The 20205-nt window shown below is 39.3% G+C and overlaps 1 protein-coding gene across 2 annotated transcripts in view; it reads left to right on the top strand.

The window, feature by feature from the left end:
* Positions 1 to 19444, top strand: part of ACBD5 (acyl-CoA binding domain containing 5) — a 30420-nt gene extending 10976 nt beyond the window's left edge. For both annotated transcript variants that reach the window (XM_038127414.1, XM_038127415.1), the window contains 8 exons: positions 6473 to 6610; positions 7350 to 7550; positions 8271 to 8377; positions 10382 to 10658; positions 11893 to 12092; positions 13618 to 13668; positions 13954 to 14063; positions 17484 to 19444. In XM_038127414.1, the coding sequence (XP_037983342.1) occupies positions 6473 to 6610; positions 7350 to 7550; positions 8271 to 8377; positions 10382 to 10658; positions 11893 to 12092; positions 13618 to 13668; positions 13954 to 14063; positions 17484 to 17496 (1097 nt within the window). In that variant the 3' untranslated portion in view covers positions 17497 to 19444. The remainder of the gene's footprint in view (positions 1 to 6472; positions 6611 to 7349; positions 7551 to 8270; positions 8378 to 10381; positions 10659 to 11892; positions 12093 to 13617; positions 13669 to 13953; positions 14064 to 17483) is intronic.
* The last annotated feature ends 761 nt before the right edge of the window (positions 19445 to 20205 follow it).

Below are 20205 nucleotides of genomic sequence, written 5' to 3'. Positions count from 1 at the left end.
TGCAGTGCTTTATTAGGTTCTGTTAGTGACTGCATCACAATGAGGAGTTGCATTGAGGCAGGAGGAGCTTCTGGGTATGTGGGTGAGTGAGGTTTTTAAAATCCCATCCTTTAAACTTTTCTCCCCTTCTAGTTTCCAATTATAAATTAACAGGTATAATGAAGGTTACAAATGATACTCAGGCTACTGTGAAACTTACTATACAAATACTTTTTGTTAAAATCTCAGTAGTTTAGCCTTCAGAAGTGTCTAAAACATTCTCTCCAGCATTTGCTGCAGGATGGGATTATTATAGAAGATTAAGGGCTGGGCCAGCAAGTGCCAGTCTGTGGAGAGTCTCAGTGAGATGCGGAATCAGTGACTCAACAAGCCATGGCTTGTCCTGTTGCAATCTATACCTGCTTCACTCTTTACCCACCAAATCTCAGCCTCCTTTGTGAACTCGACTTCAAGCTGATGGCTTTATGTCAGTGCTGTCTAACAGTGCTGGAAATCAGGGCAGAGCATCAGTGTAGCTCTAAGCCTGAGTATTTCAACAGCTCCCCTCTTTGATCACAGAGTGATCAGAAAATATACTGCCACAGGGTGAGCAGCAAAGTATCCAAATGGGCAAATGTAAGATTAAAAATTGTTTCTTTGTAAGTGGAGGGAGCTATGAGATGTTTTCTTCCATGGAAAGAAAAGCCTGTCTGTATTGTGATTCATGCTGGGTTGAGTCAACAGTAACAGTTTTGGTGCATAATTGGTTGTTGAACTTGGATTTTTTCCTTCCAGCCAGACAAGATTTCCCGACAAAAGGGAAAGTAAATCTCAAAAGCTCTTCAGGTTTCATAATTTAGAAGATGTACCCACTTGGCAGATAATTCTGGTGTCTTACATTTTAGCTGTCTTATTGTAAAGATCTTGTGATGAAAGAACTGGAATCTGTATTTCTCAGAGCTCTGTTCTACAAAGACAAGCTACAAAGAAGCAGTGGATAGAGGTGTGGGAGGCTGGGGAAGGTCAGAGGTAGGTAGTCGTATCTTGATTGCTGTCAGAAAAGTACCCAGTGGACACAGTCTGGTGTTTCGTATTTAACTTTGTGTAGCAAAAATAATTAATTAGAGCCTTTAAGATGCATAGAAAAGCCATTTGTTTTACCTCTGAGGCTGTGTTTGATATGGGCTTTGTAAAAGGCAGTTCAGATGGTAGGCTTGGTGCAGATGGCAGGAGACATCACCTTAATGGTATTTAATTTTTGTTTTTTTCTGGTACAGGGCAAAATGATTTTTGATTGCTACAATTCAAGGCTACAATGTGCGACTCAGCTATGTGGCCTTGTGTTGTTTTCAAGCATAATTCAGTTTTCTTTATAGGGTTCTGAGTTCACTGTGCTCACGTTTTGTATTTTCTGGGACAAAACTCAAGAGTGTAATAATGCTCCTTCCTAGCTGCCAAGCAAAGTGAAAGTTCCAAATGATGACTTTTATCTCTTCTGCACAGAAAAGAGCTTAGCAAGTTTTGCCACTCCCAGAGGGAAGTAGTACCAGGCTTGGGGGCATCGTGGATCCTGGAATGATGTTACTATGCTTTCAAGTTACAACATCTAAGAAGCAGCTGTTCTTCATGTTCATTCTCACACGTTGGCTGAGGTGCTGACAGAGAGCTGGCAAAGCCTGGATCATTGGTCTGCTGCACACGCGCCGTGTAACCGAGCTGTGTGTGTCTGGTGGCCCTGGACATCTGGGGGCCTCTGTGGAGCTACCTGCCAGTGCTGGGAATGCCTGTGGAGCAGCTGCTCTTCTGCCTGGGCTTCTCTCTGCCAGGAAATCCCAGGCACGTTGTCTCTACTGCAGAAGGTTGAGGAATGTCAGGGAGGAGGGAAATGTATCCAAGTCAACCCCAAAACTTGGTATCCTTATTTATATGGTACATATTCTGAAAATCCTTGGGAAAAGGTACTGGCAATATGGGTGGAGATTAGAAATTCCTTAGATACTGAAAAGTGTAAAGGTCTGGGATGACTAGTCAGTAATCCTAAATACTGTACTTGTAAGTTAATATGAATGTCTGAGAAATTGCTGTTTTCTGTGTTTGTTCTTATCCACAGACTATTGTTTTAATGTTTATTAATGGTAAATAAAGATGTGAGTATTGTTGATTAATTTTTTTTATTAAATACACAGTCATCTCTTGGAGTGTAACAGCTTGAAAGGCACATAAGCAGAGAGAGGAATGCTGACAAAACAAGGCTTTTGGAGTATATTAAAAGAAAAATAAAAATGAGGAGAGGCTTTTTCTGTTATAGTAAAGTTTAGGAAGCCTAAACCACCAAAAAAAAAGGAAAACTATATAGACAAAGATGTGGCTGCCCCAAAATGTATGCTTAGGGTGTGCATTCATCACAGAACTTGCACCTAATGCACTTAAATTTAAAAGAAATAAAACCATGGTAGTTAAAGTAATGATTTTTAGATTTTTCAGTCTGTATTTCTGACAGACTCTTCTAAAATCTCTTCTTATTTGTGATAGCTGCTTGTTTGAGTAGTGCAGAACAGATGTTGCAGAGCAGGCTGGGCCCTCGGAAATTTTCTTTGAAAAGAAAATATCTTTTTATTATAGTGATATAGATATCTTTTAATATAGTGTCCTATATTAAAAATAATGCAAGGAAATTAGGGAATAGAAACTCTTGTTCTAGCTGAAGAGCTTATTGCTCCCAGATGCTTGCATGTACTGCTCGTGTCTCATGCAGGCACTGCTCCTTGCAGTATTTGGTACATCAGTTTCAAAATGAGGTGGGGATCTGTGTAACCAAGTGTATTGGAAACAGCAGAACATGGTTGCACAAACTTGGAATTGAAGCAGGGAGCCTACTTGGATCAGTAACAAGCATGAAACATCAAGGGGTGATGGCTAGAAAATAATTACAGTTGCCTGATGATGCAAACAACTTTGTACAGCATATAGACTCCTTGAGACTTAACATAAACACAGCTGTGCAGGGAAATTCCTACACAAGGTGATACAAGTGTAGGTCATGGAAGTAATCTTCTCGTGGTTAAGATTTTGCTGCTATTGAGTAGATAATAATGTTATGGTATTTCATGAAAACATGTGATTTTTATTAAACAGTGAGGGTGTACACAGCTACGTAAATGTTTTGTCACGTCTTTCATGTGCTGTTGCAGATTGGCTCCTGATCACTGGTATTTTCAAAGCATGTGAGAGGCTGTGGAACTTGTGTGAGGATGATACTGTGGTGTACTGGGCTAACCATCAGTACAGCTCCATCAGTGCATGTTAATTTTGTATAAGAATTACATGCCTGTTCATAAAACAAAAATACAAGGCATTTGAGAAAAACCTGCTGGGCAAGGTTCTCTTTGTCAAATGACCTTCAAGCTGGGGCAGATGTACAAAGGCATTTAAGTTCTGAACTCCCATCTGGGTAACAAAACCAGCCTCGAAATATGTGAAGAGTTAAAAATCACATACTTTTGAGAAACTTTGCCCCCTTATACAGGTCATTGAATAGAATTGTAGTGATGCCTTAAAAGAAATATATTTAGAATAGCTTGTAAGAAATTCCTTAATAGAGCTGATACTAGAAAATGAACATCTGGTGAAAGCTTGTAGAGAAGCTGACTGTTTGTTCTTCACATCCTTTCCATCTTGACTTTTTTTTTTTTGTCAAATTTTTCTTTCTATTTCAAGTTGTTACTGTTACAGAGCTCCTACTATTTAGCATTAAAAACCCCAAACCCACAGCCCAGGCTTTTCTGAATAGAATTCCTTCTATGGCTAAAAAGCAGTACAGCTTTGATTTAAAAAATTGTCACAAATCTCGCAGTTTGATGTTGTATGTAGTGAGATGAAAATAATAAACCAAGAGGAATTCTACAGTATCTAAAGTAGGGCAATAGAAAAAGCTTCTAACATTTTGCATGCAGTTGAAGTGGGTAGATGAAATGAAAGGTTGAGGGGTGGCTGAGTGGGATTAGCACAAACCAAGTAAGGTTTTAAAAGCTTGCTGAACTTGTGTCATTCACGGTGAGACTATACATTCCTCAGGGAACAGCCATTAACCTACTGGCAGGGGATGTAGAAGTCACTGCTAGTTGGCTCTGCTTAGTCTTTAAACCTGTCACCCCCAGGATTAAGTTGATGATTGACCATCATGCCTGATAGCAGATAGAGCAACGAGAATGGCAGCTAGCTGTGGGTTTACCATGTAGTAAAAGCAGTTGGGGATGGATCTGATGAGGACAGCAGTGTAAGGTCCTGAGGAAAAGCACACAATTAGGCCTGGATTTTCAGGTGGCCAAACTCTCTACAGAGTTGTGTTCTTGGAGTCTGCATCAAAGCAATGCCTCTCTATGGTCTTTGGGAGCACTGTTGCTAAGAATGACTTAGTGGAAGAAATATGATCCTGATGGATTTCAGTATTCAGGTGTCCTGAATAAATCTGTAACCGTTGATACATTCTCTCAGTTCCTCCTCTTAATTTAAATGTATGTGATAGATCACTTAGAAGTTTCCCCAAATGAATAATTGCCTTACTGCAAGTAAGTGAAGAAAGAACATGCTTGAATGTTCAAAAACATTCCTTTCAAAAAGAAAATAAGTAAATCTTAGGAAAAGCCTTATGATGTAGCTGGGGCTTTTTACAGTATCTTTGTTAGCGTGAAAAGCTTTACAGTGTTAATTCCCCTTCACAGCTCAATGTTCCTCCTGGTCTTGTCTTTCCTGTTTACTCCCACGGCTGGGTAGGACACATGGATGATTGTGTCCCCACCCCCATGTTGTTAAAGGGAAGGGTGACGTGTGTCTTACGGTGCCAAGGGGGCCGTGTCTGTGCCTAATGCTCATGCTGTGAGGACATAACTGCTGCCTTATCCTTCCTATGCTGCTGCTTCTCAGAAAAACATCTTGAGAACTGGGATTCGCAATTCATGAGACACACTTGCGAGAAAAAAAAATGGGAATATGTTGGGATTTCTCTTTTGTGAAGTAAATTCCAAATAAGTAGTGACCTTCTAGGAGGAGCAAATGAGCAGGGGCTTATATTTTTGTAGTGTACAAGATAGACAATTGCTTTTCCAATTCTCATTTTACAATAAAGTAGGGGGTTTTTATCTTCAGATAAAGAGATGGATTAAATCAATCCAAAGCAGTGATGCAGGGTGCCCACAGAAACATTAACTTGCAATAAAACTAAGGTGAACTTAATATTTAACATATTCATTGTTACTATACAATAAGTTATTTTACCTTTTTTTCTCTTTTTAAACTGCTGTGGATAAGCTTGGAAACTAGAGAAATGTGGGAAGGCTCTTTATTGGAAGGTTGAAGTAGAAAAAAGCCTTAGCTTTAAATTACCATGCAGCAGAGAAAGTCGTGAAGCTGGTTTGGCAACTCCAGTGTAATTGGATATTATTTTGCAGTTTAATGTTAAGCCTAAATGTGAAAATAAATCTTTCAAGGTTCTGACAAGAGAACATAGAAATTATGCAAATGAAATGCTGTGGTGACAATTAAAACAGATTTCATCCTTGGAGCCAACATGTAATCTGTACAAGTGTCTCACAGAAACTATCCCCTCTTTGTACATTTGTACTCTCTCCTAACATAGGAGGCTTAAATGATCATCAGGATGTATTTGACCATAACTTTTTTTACAGGAGATGGTAGAATTGTCCTTTATATATTTCATCTTTTTAATGAATCTTTAAAATCTTTCAATTTTTTGTACGGTTACAGTAAATTGTGATCCTTGGAGTGATCAAAAATGTGGAAAACATGGATTTGGTAGTTACTTTGTCTATTTCAATATTTGTTTCTTTAAGTATTTATGAAAAAAATGCTCAGTGTTTATATTAATTTCATCAACTTTTTCACTGAAATCAGGGAATTTATTTCCATGTGTCATTTGTTAGGTAAAGATCTGTGTAAATGTGAGTCATCTTTCCATATTTTGCATCTGCCTAAATTACAGCAGATGTGTGGAATATTGTATTTACCTTATTCAGAATTCTGTTGTTCAGATAATTGAATATAATGTTTCGAGATTTGCCTCTGAACTGTGAGCAGGTTTGAAACATTTCAGCCCAAAAGGGAAATTCTGCTAAAACAGTGATTTCTGGGTTTAAAAGAACATGGCCACATCAGTCCCAGCTACAGCTGTAACCTAAATACAGTAACAGGCTTGGTCTGAGACTCCTTCTGAAAGTGGCTGCAGTCACTTCCCTGGAGGCTGCCCAGAGTCATTGGGATATCTGCACCAGCAGTCAGGCACTCAGTGATGGGCCACAAGAGAAAAAGATTAAACCAATTAATAAACAGCTTACAGAAGTAAGTTGCCATTATTTGGTAGATCCTCTAATACGGACGTACTTCTGTAGAACTGTGACTGATAGTTTTGGGGGTGGTAGTGGTGGTGTGTGTTTGTTTCCTTTAAAATACATCTTTTTTTCTTTGCTTTTTTTCTTAGACCTTAGTAATGTTATGAATTCCACTCCAAATATAAAAGCTGTAAATGGAAAAGCTGAAAGCAGCGATAGTGGAGCAGAGTCAGAAGAAGAAGGGCTTCGTGAAGAGGAAGAAAAAGAAGTGCAGATAAATGGAAAAGGTAAGTGTTCCGGGCCAGTGTGTGTCCTAGAGTTGTTCTTAGCCACCCAAGTGGCAGAAAATACCAAAGTATCGTGGATGCTTTTTCAAGGGAATGAGATGGAAATACACGTGAGTATGTATGTGAAAGATGTCTGTGTTTCAACCTAGGCTGTAAGAATTAAAACTAGTACAAATTTGAGAGCTATGCCATATGATTTTTGACTTGCCTAGCAAGTTCTGTCAAAATGTTATCTAAATATCTATACCCTGCATTGTTTTGAGTTTTGTTGCCGGTGCTTTTTTGTAAGAGCTATGAATGGCTACATGAGTAAGAATTAGTAAGAGTAGCATTGAAAATTACTATTTTTTCTTCAGGGACAATAAAACAGAACTTTCAGTGAGATTAATTTAGAGGGTCCATAAAGAACCGGATGCTGAAATAACAGCATCTAGTGAAAACCAAAGGCAATGACATATTTAGAATTCTATACAGAATTGTCCTCCAAGGACATTCAGATTATTATTTAATTTAGAAGAAACACCTACTTCAGATTTACTTACTTATGTTTATCTGCTCTTTATGCTTTTTAGAAGAACAGAACAATCCACACAAATGGGAATATAGGGGCATTTACATGTTTTGTTCTGCAGATACATTACATATACAGTCCGTTAGTAAGATAGTTGCTTGAAGAGATAATGGTTGGAGCTATTAGGTATAGAGCTTTCTCTTTGCAAAGTTTTCTTTTCTTTTACAGATTATAAGCATGTGAAACCCGAATCAGCAGCTGCTAAGGATTTGGAAGGCATTGTTAGTAATGGCTGTTACAAGGACAGCTTTATCCCAGATATGCAGAATGGCATCCAGACCAAATCTGCCTTGAATGGCTTGAACCCAGAGGAAGAAACAAATAAAACAGAGCCAAGCCTAGAAATAGCTCAGAACACTGCTCACCAAGGTATTGTCCTTCCAAGATCATGTTTTCATTTGTACATGTTTTTCATGAAAAATATTCTTTTTACGAAAGCTTAATCCCAGGATTCAGAGACTAGCAACGGTGTCTTTTAGTTGCAGAAATCTAAAGGCAGAATACTAAAACAAATTAATTAATTCCAGTTAAAAATAAGGCTTTCTTTTAGTATCTCTTACAGAAAGAGAGAGGAATTCAGAGACAGAGAGGCCTAAACCCACAGAAATAGAAGTGTTTTCTTGTAATATCATTACCTATGCAAATACTATTTGCCTTTGAAAGTGAATTTGTAGTAAAACAAAAGTCACCTATATCTGGTTTATCATTCTGAAAAGCTGAACATTTCATAAATGGCAGTTTGTTGAAACTAGGATCTGAATATATATTTTTAATACTAATGTAACTTTAGGCAAAACTGCTTTATACTGAGCTTAGGAAGGAGAAGGTAATGAAAAAGGCAGAATTAAAATTTATAACACAGAAATGCCAATATGAAGTATAGTTTTCCCACTAGCAAAAGTTTTCTATAATTCCTAAATTAATATAACATCTTTATTCAGAATCCATGTTTAGGATGGCAGTTGTAGATAGAAGAATCATGAATTGATGCTCACCTACACATTTTAACTCATTGCTCTAGTCTTTGCCAGGGTTGGCTCAACTGGCTCACATTTACAAACCATGTGTGCTATCCCTCTTTCCCTGCAGGTGCAAGTGAAGAGAATACTGAAGACATCTCAGCAGCTCAGCACTTAACCAGTGATTCAGACAGTGAAGTTTATTGTGACTCTATGGAGCAGCTTGGACTAGAAGAGGTAGGGGTTTAGTATTCCTGGGTGTATTTTGAAGCTGGAATGCTGCTTATTTTTTAATAGGTTCCTCTCAATCGAGTAAACATGGACATGAAAAGGGAATGACGTGGCTCATGCATGCTGTCCTTGTGTTTGAACTAGAGGGGTTTGCTCCTTTCATTGCCAGCATTTTACAACTTGGTTACTGCTAATCCAAAAGCTTTGAAGCCTTCAGAGAATTTATGTGAGGAGAAGGCTTCAAAAACAACAGTACAAAGAAACAATTGTCAAAAAAGGGAAAACAGTATAAAGAAACTAAGGTCTGTGTCCACAAATTAATGTAGGGTCTCATAACATCTAGGAATTCAGAATTCAGCTATTTTTAACAAATGGGAAGTATCTTTGTAACAATTCACTTTTTCCTTGCCTTTTTTTTGGCCTGATGACTTCTGCATTTGTTTCTTAGAATAAATAAAGAATAAGTGTTAGCAGGTGGCCTGTAGGCCAGTGACTGCAAGTGGCCTAGGTCTAAAGAAGTGGAGGATTACAAGGATTTCTGTGTTCTCTTGTATTTTCTTCAGTCACAATGTACACCTCTGACTTCCCTATAAAAGGTGAGCACCAACTGTGCTGCCATAGTTTTGACTGGATTTGTGCTCCTGCTGATTACTACTCATAACTGTAATCTTTGCTGGCTTTCTGGCGTGGATCTCCTTCAGAGGCCCAGGTTAAGTGTGGGCTTGCAGGTTGTACTCGGAAACCTCATTTCCTGATTCTGGAGAGAAGTGTGTGAATGGTGCCTGGGATCAGAAAGGCCAGAAGCACTCAGATATTGCATCATTCTCTTGTCTTCTCTATCCTGAGTATTAGGGAATTCATTTTAACAAATCAAAATTCTGCCCAGTAATGAAGCATGTTGGGAAATGTAATTTGATAGAAGTGCTGCAAGCTGTCTTATCTAGCTGATTTCCCAACCTTGTGTAACGTTCAAGCTTGTTTGAGATTCTCTGATTAAGGTGGGTGGATAATTTGTCAGAGTTTCCCAACCTGCATGAGGAAAGTTTTAGTTTTGCACGAAATAACAAATGTTTAGGTATATGTAAAGAAATACACAGGTAGAACTACAGGTCAATCAGTTCAAACTAGAAGAGGTTCACTTAGAGAAATAAATACAGCTGTTTCTTGGAAAAGACGTAGCCAGCATTCTCCCTTCAGTTCTGATGATCCAGAACTGCTATTTTACAAATCTGGGCAGCAGCTTCCATTTCACCGCTCCTCCTTTTGGTTATTTTGACTTCTCCATGAAGTTCTTTTTCAGCTGACTGACGTCCCCAGTCTGCTTCAGTGTATTCTTGTGCAAGGGCCTGTCCTTGCCCTGTGCCAAAGGCTGCTTGAACCACCCAAGACAGCCCCAGTGCAGAACCTGAACAGCACCTGTGTCATCCTTTTTTTACTGTCTTCCTGCAGTAGCACCCCTTTTGAGTGAGAAGTCGATAGAACAGTCTGCCTTTCCTTTGGTGTGAGGTGCAGGGCAGCCAAGCTGTTTGGAGCAGGCTGATGATAAGCTGTGTGCTCCCTTTGCTGTGAGTGCAAACACTGCCTGCCCAGGGCTGCTAACAGCATGGGCCTTCTGACTGTGCCTCCCAAATTCAAGGGAAGAAAGAGGCTGTTTCACTGTCTAGGAAGCAAAGCCAGTTTTACAGGGCAAAACTGAATGGTTTTGCATTTACAATAGAACTAAAATGTTCTATTTTAGTAATTACTGAGAATCAGTGTATGCTGGAAATGTCTAAAGAAATTCCTGTGGTATCACTGTTGTGAGATTTCCCTGAAATGCCTTCTCAGTCTGGAAATAACATTTAGACAATAGTAAGTATATTCTACAGGAAAACAACTGCTCCCCTTAAAAGCAGTCTTAATTCTGGGCAAAGTATTTTCTTAATGTGAAAGTAAAGATGATATTTTTTCTTTTAATGTTTAACTGTCATATTTTACAGAATTTAATGACTTGCTAATGTTAATTTGTAGCCCTTGGAGATCATCACATCAGCTAAAGGATCTTTAAAGCATTCATCCCATTTCTTGGATGTAGATCACAGTCCTCTGTTAGAAAATACGGATATTCCAAGGCGCACTTGCATGACTTATGGGAATCTCCAACCTGGAAATACTGGAGAGGGAGTAGCTGAAGAACAAGGTGAAGTCAAATGTGGAGGAGAAGATGGCAAAGCCAGTAATGGGGGTCCTCACAAGGAGAAAAAAGGTGGAGAAAAAGCAGATTTCTACAGTGTCAGAAGAGGGAGAGGTACTGTGATCCTGCATTTGTGTTCCCCCCTCTCCTCACTGCTATAAATTACTGGTGTCTGAGAAGCACGTGTCAGGACTGCCCAGTGGGACAGTCATGTGAACAGTGCTTCTGCTCTTCACAATAAAAATAGATAACAAAATGCCTATTACAGTGGGTAATGCCTATTACAGTGGGTACTCAAGCTGCTGCTTATGGCACTTGGGTTTTTGGAAATGTAATCCTCAAAACCAGTCTGTGCCTGAGAGGAGTTTCTTTAGAAGTTACATACTTACAGTTAAAATACATATGCATTTATACCTCTGTGGTGGTTTGTTTGAAGCCATGGAACGCCGTGGAAAGATACCAGTGACATATTGTTTTGTATGTAACTGGAATGTTAGCCACACCTTTGAGTGATTCTGATACTATCCATTATGATTCTTAAAACTTAATGATTCTTAATCACGTAATAGACCAGATGTTCAGTACCTCTGCACTTTTTAATTCCATAACACTTCTAATAGTGTCACCTATGAGCAGCACCATATTCCAGTGGTATGATCTATAAATTCAAGGATGAAATCAGTTTTTCTTGTAAAACCAATAAAAGGCAGAAAGTATTTTATTTTTAATTATAGCATGCCTTTTTGTATAGCACCTATAAGTAATCAGATGGAAAAATTAAAAAGAAAATCTAAATAAAACATTTATGTTGAAAACTATTATAAAGAACATACTATAGTTAACTATCTCCTCTTCTCTCTCTGGTTCTTTAATTGAAGTTTGCTACTTACAGGCAGAAACATGACAGGCTAGTTAGTGGTAGTTGTATCTAGTTTAAGGGAGTATTGTAGATTTCAAGTAATTGTCTTTTCTCTTCACTGTATTCCAGTGATCTTTGTTTTCCAGCTGGAGACTTTGCCAAATTTAAAACACATACTAAGACAGATCTTACTTTTTACTAAGGCAGAATTTACTGCTGAACTTGACTGGTTGTGTGTTAACAGATTTTGTAAGTGTTCTTGCAGTTCTAGGAATTTGGATGATACTGTCACACTAAGGCTGTAGGGAAACATCTCAGATGACATTTCAGTGACCTCGCAGTGCTGCTGAACTGTCTGAATATAGCCTGTGATGAGGAGTACCACACTCCTGGGTGAAAACTGAGGGAGAAAACTGAACTTTAAACATTTTCAGTAGAGCTGTAGCCCATTCTGTGTTTTGTGTTTCTGTTTTTCCTCCCTCTCAACAGGGCATAGACTTCAGCCTTTAGGAGACGGTTCCCAGGGTGGCCAGATGGGCAGTGGAGGGGATGGCGAGCGCTGGGGCTCTGACAGAGGCCCCCAGGGAAGCCTCAATGAGCAGATTGCAGTGGTGCTGATGCGGCTGCAGGAGGACATGCAGAATGTCCTGCAGAGGCTGCATATGCTGGAGGCTGTTGCAGCATCACAGGTACTCTTCTTTGGAGTTATTTGATCACCTTTTATGAAATGTCCTTGGATATTTTTGTGCTTTTTCATTAATATTTTTGACAATATTATCTTAAACTGTAAAGACATTTCAGTCACATTCTGTAGTTGAGTCCAACTTAAAATTTCCTATTGGTACCTACTCTTATCAGCACAGTTCTTAACTCTGGTACATGTAAGCACAAGCATGCCTTTTTTAACCTAGAAATTACCCATATGTTATTTCACTGATTTCTGATCAGACTGATCTTATCCACAGTTATTGATACACATTACACTGGCTCTATATGTACACTCCACAGTTAGTGTTATTAGTGCATGATCCCACAGAATTCAAAGCATTTTCAAAGAAATAAATAATCTCAATCTTCAGATGGTAAATGTTCACAGGCAGAACTTCAGATTCCATTTTTCAGATAGCAAGAGACTTGATTGTTCATAGCTTTCTTTCCTCGTCAAGTAATCCAGCTTTATTGGAATTGTACATCATGTCCTCATCCTGCCAACAGAACTCCTAAGCAAGGGTAGATATTATTGATACAGTGTTTCTTTTTTCTGTTTCAATGGAACATGTTGTGAATATAGTTGAACCAGCAACCTAAAAATGTTTGGTTTTGTTTGACTTGCTGATAAATTTTGATCTGCATGAGAATAAGCAAGCTGTACAAGCAATATCCTATGGGATGCACATACTCCAAATCTAAGGCAGCCACAGAAAAGGATTTATTAAAACCATACTTCTGCCACATCACAGATATTTAAGAATCTAATGTTTGGTTAAATACAGATTGATTTTCTATCTTTGCCTGAGCAATGTAAGTAGTAAAAGATTCTTCCCCAGCAGCTCATGCTGTGCTTGCTGTCCTTACCTAAGGAGAAACAGAAGCTTCTGTTTCGTGTTTACGTAAATTAAGGAAGACCTAGAAAACCAGCTGCTTTACTTTGTGGAAGCATCACAATAGTGTATGGGAATAGTCTTGAAAAGATTCTGATACTTCCATTTTCAGGATTGCCTGGAAGACATGGAACAGAGTATTCTCTTTCCTTTATGGTGTTAGACATGCCTGTAGCTGTAGCCCAGGCAAACTAAAGCAGTGTTTTTGACCTTAGTATTAGACTGGTGTTGAGACATGCAAGCAGGCAAATTAAGCTGCTGTGATTTCTGCTCTGGGCTGAAACTGGGACTAGACCAGAGATGAGAAAGTTGCAATGACAAGTTGAGCAGGAGAGCCTTCAAAAACTGTGAAGAGGTCCAGTAAGTGACACTGATTAATTTTCTAGGACACAGAGAAGTGATAAAATTACTATAAAGAGTAGTGGAAACATGAAAGGCAAGTTAGCAGCTATGTGGGGTCACATGGGGGTGGTTCTGTGCATTAAACTGTGATATATCCAGATTGCAAAGCCATCACAAGATGAAAAACCTCATATTCTTGTTTTGTGAAGAAGAAAAATTTTAATTGCAGTTTCCTTATTTTATACTTAAAAGCCTTTGTTTGTATTTAAAGGCAAAATCTGCAACACTACAGTCAAATTACCAGCCTCCCTCCTCTGTCAAGGTAAAATACTGTTTTTATGATGTGTAAAAAGTGTGAACTGTGAAAAAAGATTAATTTGAATATTTTATCTCTAGCTCTTGGTATGTGCTTTTTGTATTGTCTCTTCCTTGACTAGGAGATAAAAAAGAATCAGTCTGAGAAAATTACTTCATAGATTAATCTTTTCTTATGGTCTTACTATTATTTTCTTTGGTACTGTAGCATTTGAAGTGATGAGAAGTATACAGGTGGTATTCAATATGTGCACACATATTGCTCACTGGAATTTTTTTCTGTTTTCCTTAGAAACCATCATGGTGGCCCTTTGAAATTTCTCCTGGTATTCTAGCTTTTGCTGTCGTATGGCCATTTATTGCCCAGTGGTTGGTACATGTATATCACCAAAGAAAGCGAAGGTAAAGATGTGCATTCAATTGAACACGTACACTGTGTGTCACCTGTTTAAACCAATAGGTAATATTACCATGTTATTTAGACAGGACAGAAAATTCTTTGCCTTGAATGTTTGTCAGTATGAGAAAGTATTGGTTAATTTGACTTTATATGTAATATGCTTTTTTGTGTGGCAATTTATGTTAAATCTGTGAAATGTGATGCAGTATAAATAATTTTGACCATACACAAGTGGGTGAGGCTGGATAGCTTGGAAGCATCTCCATAACATTCTTTGATCCTCCTACTCATATTTTCTTGAGCCATTTTCACTGCTTTTAGACTTCCTAGTCCCGTTGTGCCATGAGAATTTTTTTTCCTATCACATCCTTTATAGATGTGCCTATCATATCCTTTATAGAGTGCCATCTGTCACCTATATTTAACATTTACTAGCACCTTACTATGATATTTTTGTAACATCTACCTTGACTTCCTTCAGCTGAAGGGCAGTTGAACTCTGATTTTGCTTTTTCTCAACTCTCTAAGCATCAGATCAAGTGAGTGTTCTCTAGTTAGTGTCTGCTTACTTCAGCCTCATACCTGGTTCTGTTAGCTTAGTATGCTCTTGGCTTTTACATCTTTTTCCTCTGTCAGACTGCAGAGAGTTTGCACACGTGTGGATCTTAGGAGAATTAGCTGAATTTGCTCTAGCTTTTTAATGTTTGCTAGTTTTCCCTGTGGTAAATCACAGAAACACAGAGTAGCTGAGGTTGAAGGAAGGCTCTGCAGGTCATCTGGTCCAACATCCTTGCTCAGCCAGGGATACTTAGAAGCCGGCTGCCCAGGACTGTGTACAGGGAAACCCCACCACCTCCCTGGGCAACCTGTGGCAGTGTTTCCTCAGAAATGCTCCAAACCTTTAATCATCTTCCTCGGCCTTTGTTGGACTCTCTCCAGTTTGTCCATGTCTCTCATGTAGCCAGAGGCAGACAGAGCACTCCCGGTGTGGTTTCTCCAGGGCTGAGAGAAGGATAGATCTCTTGCTCTGTCTCTAATAGATAGATCTATTAGAGCTCTAGATAGATCTAATAGAGAGGAAGGATCACCTCACTCACCCCAAAGGGATAATGCAGGAGGGGATAATGTTGGAAGGGAAGCCTGTAACACCACTGGCCTTTGTTGCAAGGGCATGTGTCGGTCTCATGTTCAACTTGGTGTCCACCAGGATGCCCAGATCCTTTTCTTCCAAGCTGCCTCCCAGCTGGCACATACTGATGCCTGGGGTCGTTTCTCCAGTGCCAGACTAAGCACTTCCCCCTGTTGTCTTTCATAAGGTTCCTGTCAGCCCATTTTTCCAGCCAGTTGTAGTCCCTCTGGATGGCAGCACCACCCTCTGGGATATCAGCCACTCCCAGTTTGGTGTAATTTGCAGCTTTGCTGAGGGTGCACTCTGCGCTCTGCCTGTCATCCAGGCCATTGCTAAAGGTGTTAAACAGGATTGGCCCCGGTATCAACCCCTGGCATTCACGCTAATTACGGGCCTCCAGGTACACTCCTGTCACTGAGCATTGCTCTTTGGGCCCAGCCCATGGCTTTGTAAACAATACAGCACCACAGAGGCTGCAAATCTGCCGGGGAGCTCCCCTGGCTCACAGCTGTCAGCAGCAGCATCGGTGTTGCTGCACTGTCTGATGAAAGCAGAGATTGCAGTACTGAGGCTTTCAGGCAGTTATGCACGTTTTGCTCATTCTTTGCACTAGCAAAGGGGAAATTTCCCCTTGTCAGCAAGGACAAAGTTGGGGTGTTTTAAATCAAAACTATTTCTTTTAAGTATTTTACTTGAAGCTTCTATGAACTTCAGTGTTCTGCTAATTGCTCTTGCATGGCTGTGTTTTCTTCCTCTCTCTGAAGTGTGCTGTTCTTGAAAATCTTTTTTTATCATTTATTCTGGCCTCTGTAGCACCCTCAATCCAGCCACAGATTCAGACAGAAATCGGTTTTTAGAAAAGCACCCTTTCCAGCAATTTTTCTAGTATATTGTCCTAGTAATTCAGTGTTCTGATGAATAAACACATGGTACATTGCTTTTAGTTTGGATTTGACCAGCTTCAGTTTGCATCCATTGGATTTTCCTGTATCTTTATGCAGTTGACAAAGAGCCTGTAACGTGTTTTCCATGGTTATGTTTTGCTATCACCAGGTCATCTCATAATCTATTGCTTAAACAAAACAAATGGAGTAACTGGAATCTCATTTTAAAATTGTTTTCTAGCCTTAGAATGATTCTTGTTGTTCATTGCCAAATGCTTCAGTTTTTCAACATTCTTTTTGAGTTTTGGACGCCAGGATTTGTACCAGTGGTAATACCAGTGTTGGTGTGAAACACAGAGATAGCACAGCCCCATGTTTTGTTTACTCCATCATGTATTGTTTTGAGATGAACTTCAATAACAGAAACAACTCAAGAATTTTTTGTGTTCTTGGGCATTTCTCTCTGTTTCTGAAGTCTGCTCATAGGCAGAATTTAAGGACTGTGTGCTTCTGAAGCACATTTCTATCTGGAGTTCTATCTTTTAGCAATGTGTAGGAAGCTGATCGAGTACACTCAGTGAGAAAAAGGAATTTCAAAATGAGTCCTTTTCTCCTGTCCCATGGCCAGTTTCAGCTTGTGCTCTTAGGCAAGGTGCGTGAGCTCTTAGGCAATAGCTGTTCACAGTGCCTGCATTGACCCTGTCTGTGTACTTTTAGTTTCAAATTATGTGAACTGTCCCTGCAGCAGAAACCACAAGTCTCTGCAACCATGCAAAGTTCTCTTGTGCTGCAGCTGTGGAGCCTTGACTTCTAAACCCTTCTGCACAGTGTAGCAAATTCCCTGTAACTGTCGAGGGACAGCCTTCTGTAACCTTTGTGTTTAGCTCTTGTCCCTGGGCAGGGGTAGCTCAGTTCCACCCCAGCATCTCTCTACCTGTCCCCTGTTCCTTTATGGGGAACCTAATGCTGAAAATCTGGGTGCTCATACTGGAGCCTTCACCAAGAAGGCTTGAAAACCTGAATCCTAAGGGCCCTAAACACAGTTAGAAATATATTTTGATAACAGTAAAAGTTGTCTAGGTTCAGCTCATGATTTTAGAACCCTCTAATTTTAAGTTTTATGGAGTCATGGGGAAAACAGCTCTTAAGTGTTGCTCTGCTGAGCCAGCACACCACTGACCCAGGGTCAGGGATTTTTCTGTGGAATTCCATCTGCAGTTCCAAATTCTTAGTGAATTTTCTACTCCTTGGTGTAAGAGGGCAAATTTTCAGATGTCTTGAAGCCCTGTTGTGTTTTATTGGAATGGAAACCTTTCACATGTATCCTTAATTGATTTGTTTGTTTAGACAAATGAAAAATCATCTCATATGTGACGGTACATTAAACTAATATTTGTTTCCTCTTCTAGAAAACTGAACTGAGAATTCATTACTGTGTTTAAGGACTTCTAGGAGAAGACGGCCCTGGAAAGCAAAGGAAATCTGAATTCTCATAGAATCTCAGAATTTGGGATGATCTTCCTTATATTACAGTAATATTTTGTACTACCTTTGAGCTAAATGTTTAAGGACTAATATTGAAACTTGAATGATTCACAGCTCCTAGGTAACAAATAAATTGAATAATTCCATCCTTAACACCATATGAACAATAATTATTTTGGAATGTGCTTGTGGATGGGCCTTCAGTAATTACTGGCCTCGCTGATGTCAGTTAATGAAGAGAATAACATCTCTGTAAAAGAATAAATGCAAAATATGTAAAACTGTCACTTTAACATAGAAATAATTTTACAATCTCAAGATCCCTGCCTGTTTTTCCACAGCATTACGTATTACCAGGTGAAATTCAATACATTGTAAGCTGTTGGAAAAATACAATATAGAGCTAAGGAATTCAACTCGTCGTTTTTGCTGCTAAACTAGTGTGGGGCAATTTCCATATAAATTGGTCAGAAATGAAGTTGAATCCTTCACTTATCTTGTAAAATTGTAAAGAAGATTTGGGAATTTGTATATATCCTGAAAGTTAGAGCCATTAATAACAGGGGGACTGTCAAATACCAGTTTGGAAACAGCATGTGGTACAAGGGATCCATGTAAAGAGGCTGCACCTTATCTTTTTAACTTTCATAACTGTATTCTTGTTGACAACAGCTTATTTTAACTGAAATGCGTAGTTTAGGCACAAGGTGCTTTAAAATGAGACGAAGACTAGCTCAGTAAGTCTAGCTTTATGCTTTTAAAAAGCTCAGTGCACTGTAAGTTTTCTGTTGGCACTTAAATTAAAGTAAGATTTAATGTATTGTGGATTTTCCCCAAGTCACATCATGAAACATATCAATTCTGGTATGTCTTTCTTATCCTTCTATTTCCTCTCAGAAAAAACCTTTTCAGCTAATTTTGGAGCTGATATTTTTCTTTTCCCCACAGAATATTTATTAACCCATATACAGACAGAGGTACAACCTTGTGAAGTTTGCTTGACAAAAGCATGCTTTACACCTAATTTTAAAATAAATTAATATATAAGTTGTCTAAATCTCTGGAAAATGTAAATGCACTAAAAATTAGACAGAAAACTTACAGTTTGCTATGAAGAATTATATCACAACATAATCCATGGTTAAGCTCTGAATCTTCAAAAATTTCACCATTATTGATGTGCTTTCATTTTCTACCAGGACTACATCCTACAAATAATTTTTAAGGAAAGTTTTTTTGGTCCTTCCTGAAAATATTTTATAGTTTGGAAAACATTTTTCATATAAGCTATACTGTATAAAAATGTAATCACAGAATTTAATGTTGGTTTTACCAGAGAAATTTTAATCTTGTTTTTTAGTTATGTGAAAATTTTTTTAGTTACTTTTCCCCTCTTCTGATTTTCTTATCAAAGCTGAATTTAAAAAATAAAATAGCTGTAACCTCTTTGAAGACTGCTGTAACAAGCAGATGGTTTCATGTGCCAGAGATGAGTTTTGGCATGAGATGTACTGAAAACTCAGGTTTGAACAAAGCTTATCCTGGAAGTTCTGCTGGGAGCTGAAGCCATTGTGCCTGAGCTTAAAATCCCTAAAGTGACTGATTTCTTATGCGAAGGGATAGAGATCATACAGGAAGGACACTCGAGCTTGAAGGTCACATGAAACCCCAGCCTCCTGAAGTAGCATGTCTTCTGCCAGGACAAACCACCCTGGAGTGCCTCCCACAGCTGGTGTCACCTGTAGGGGTTGAGCTCTTAGAGATGGGACAGACATTCCCAAAGGTACTTAATTGTTAACCTCTCCCTGAAATAAATGTAGGCTTGTACTATCCTTGTTATTTATTCATATTTCAATAAATCAATCCCTTAATATTTTGTATTTTATCTTGGACTTAATATTTCCTAAATGCTGCACAGCAGATGCTGTGTATGCAAGAGCCTGCTGGCTGTATCAGGAAGAATCAGTCGCAACCTGAAAGCTGTAATACAAAATAACATCACTTGAGTAACAATTCACTTGTAACTCAGAACTGGGCCTCAAACTCACCATAATTTGAACAGGTTCCTAGCTGGTAGGTATTTCAGCTTAAAGGTAAGGAAAACTGGTTGTTTAGTTTTTTTATCGTTTGCCCAAGTGCAAAGAGACACAGCTTCGATGTGGAGGCGGTGGCATAAGCAGATGGCTGGAGCTCAGACCTGGGATACATTTGTTCAGCCTGTGCTCCCTGCAGGAGGGCTGCAGCCCAATCAGTTCTGCATAGCACTGGACAGGGCCAGACCCAGCCCTAAACCGCACTTGTGAAGCAAACATCAGTCTGGATATCTTGCACAAATCAGGCTGCACCTGAAGTTTGCTCTGTATCAAACCAGATTAGACACTCCATCCCCTCAGAGCTGCTCAGCTGAGAGCACAGAAGCAGAGCTGGGTCTGGGTGTGTGCATGGTGCAGCTGCTCCATCCTCAGGGCTCTGCTGCTTCGGTTCTGGTGCTGTGGCAGCACAGCGGGTGCTGAGGAGATGGAGCCACCATCCTTTCTTGACTCATGTGAGGTATGCAGAGAAGGAAACTCACACCCTGCAGGCATTACCACTCAGGACTTTGCTCTCCTGCCATCTCAGTACACAAATGTAGCTGGTACTAAAGCT

This window comes from Motacilla alba, chromosome 2 (assembly GCF_015832195.1).
Source record: "Motacilla alba alba isolate MOTALB_02 chromosome 2, Motacilla_alba_V1.0_pri, whole genome shotgun sequence".
In the NCBI taxonomy this organism is placed as follows: Eukaryota; Metazoa; Chordata; class Aves; order Passeriformes; family Motacillidae; genus Motacilla; species Motacilla alba.
The sequence above is the reverse complement of the archived record's forward strand: the minus strand, read 5'-3'. Positions and strand labels throughout refer to the sequence as shown.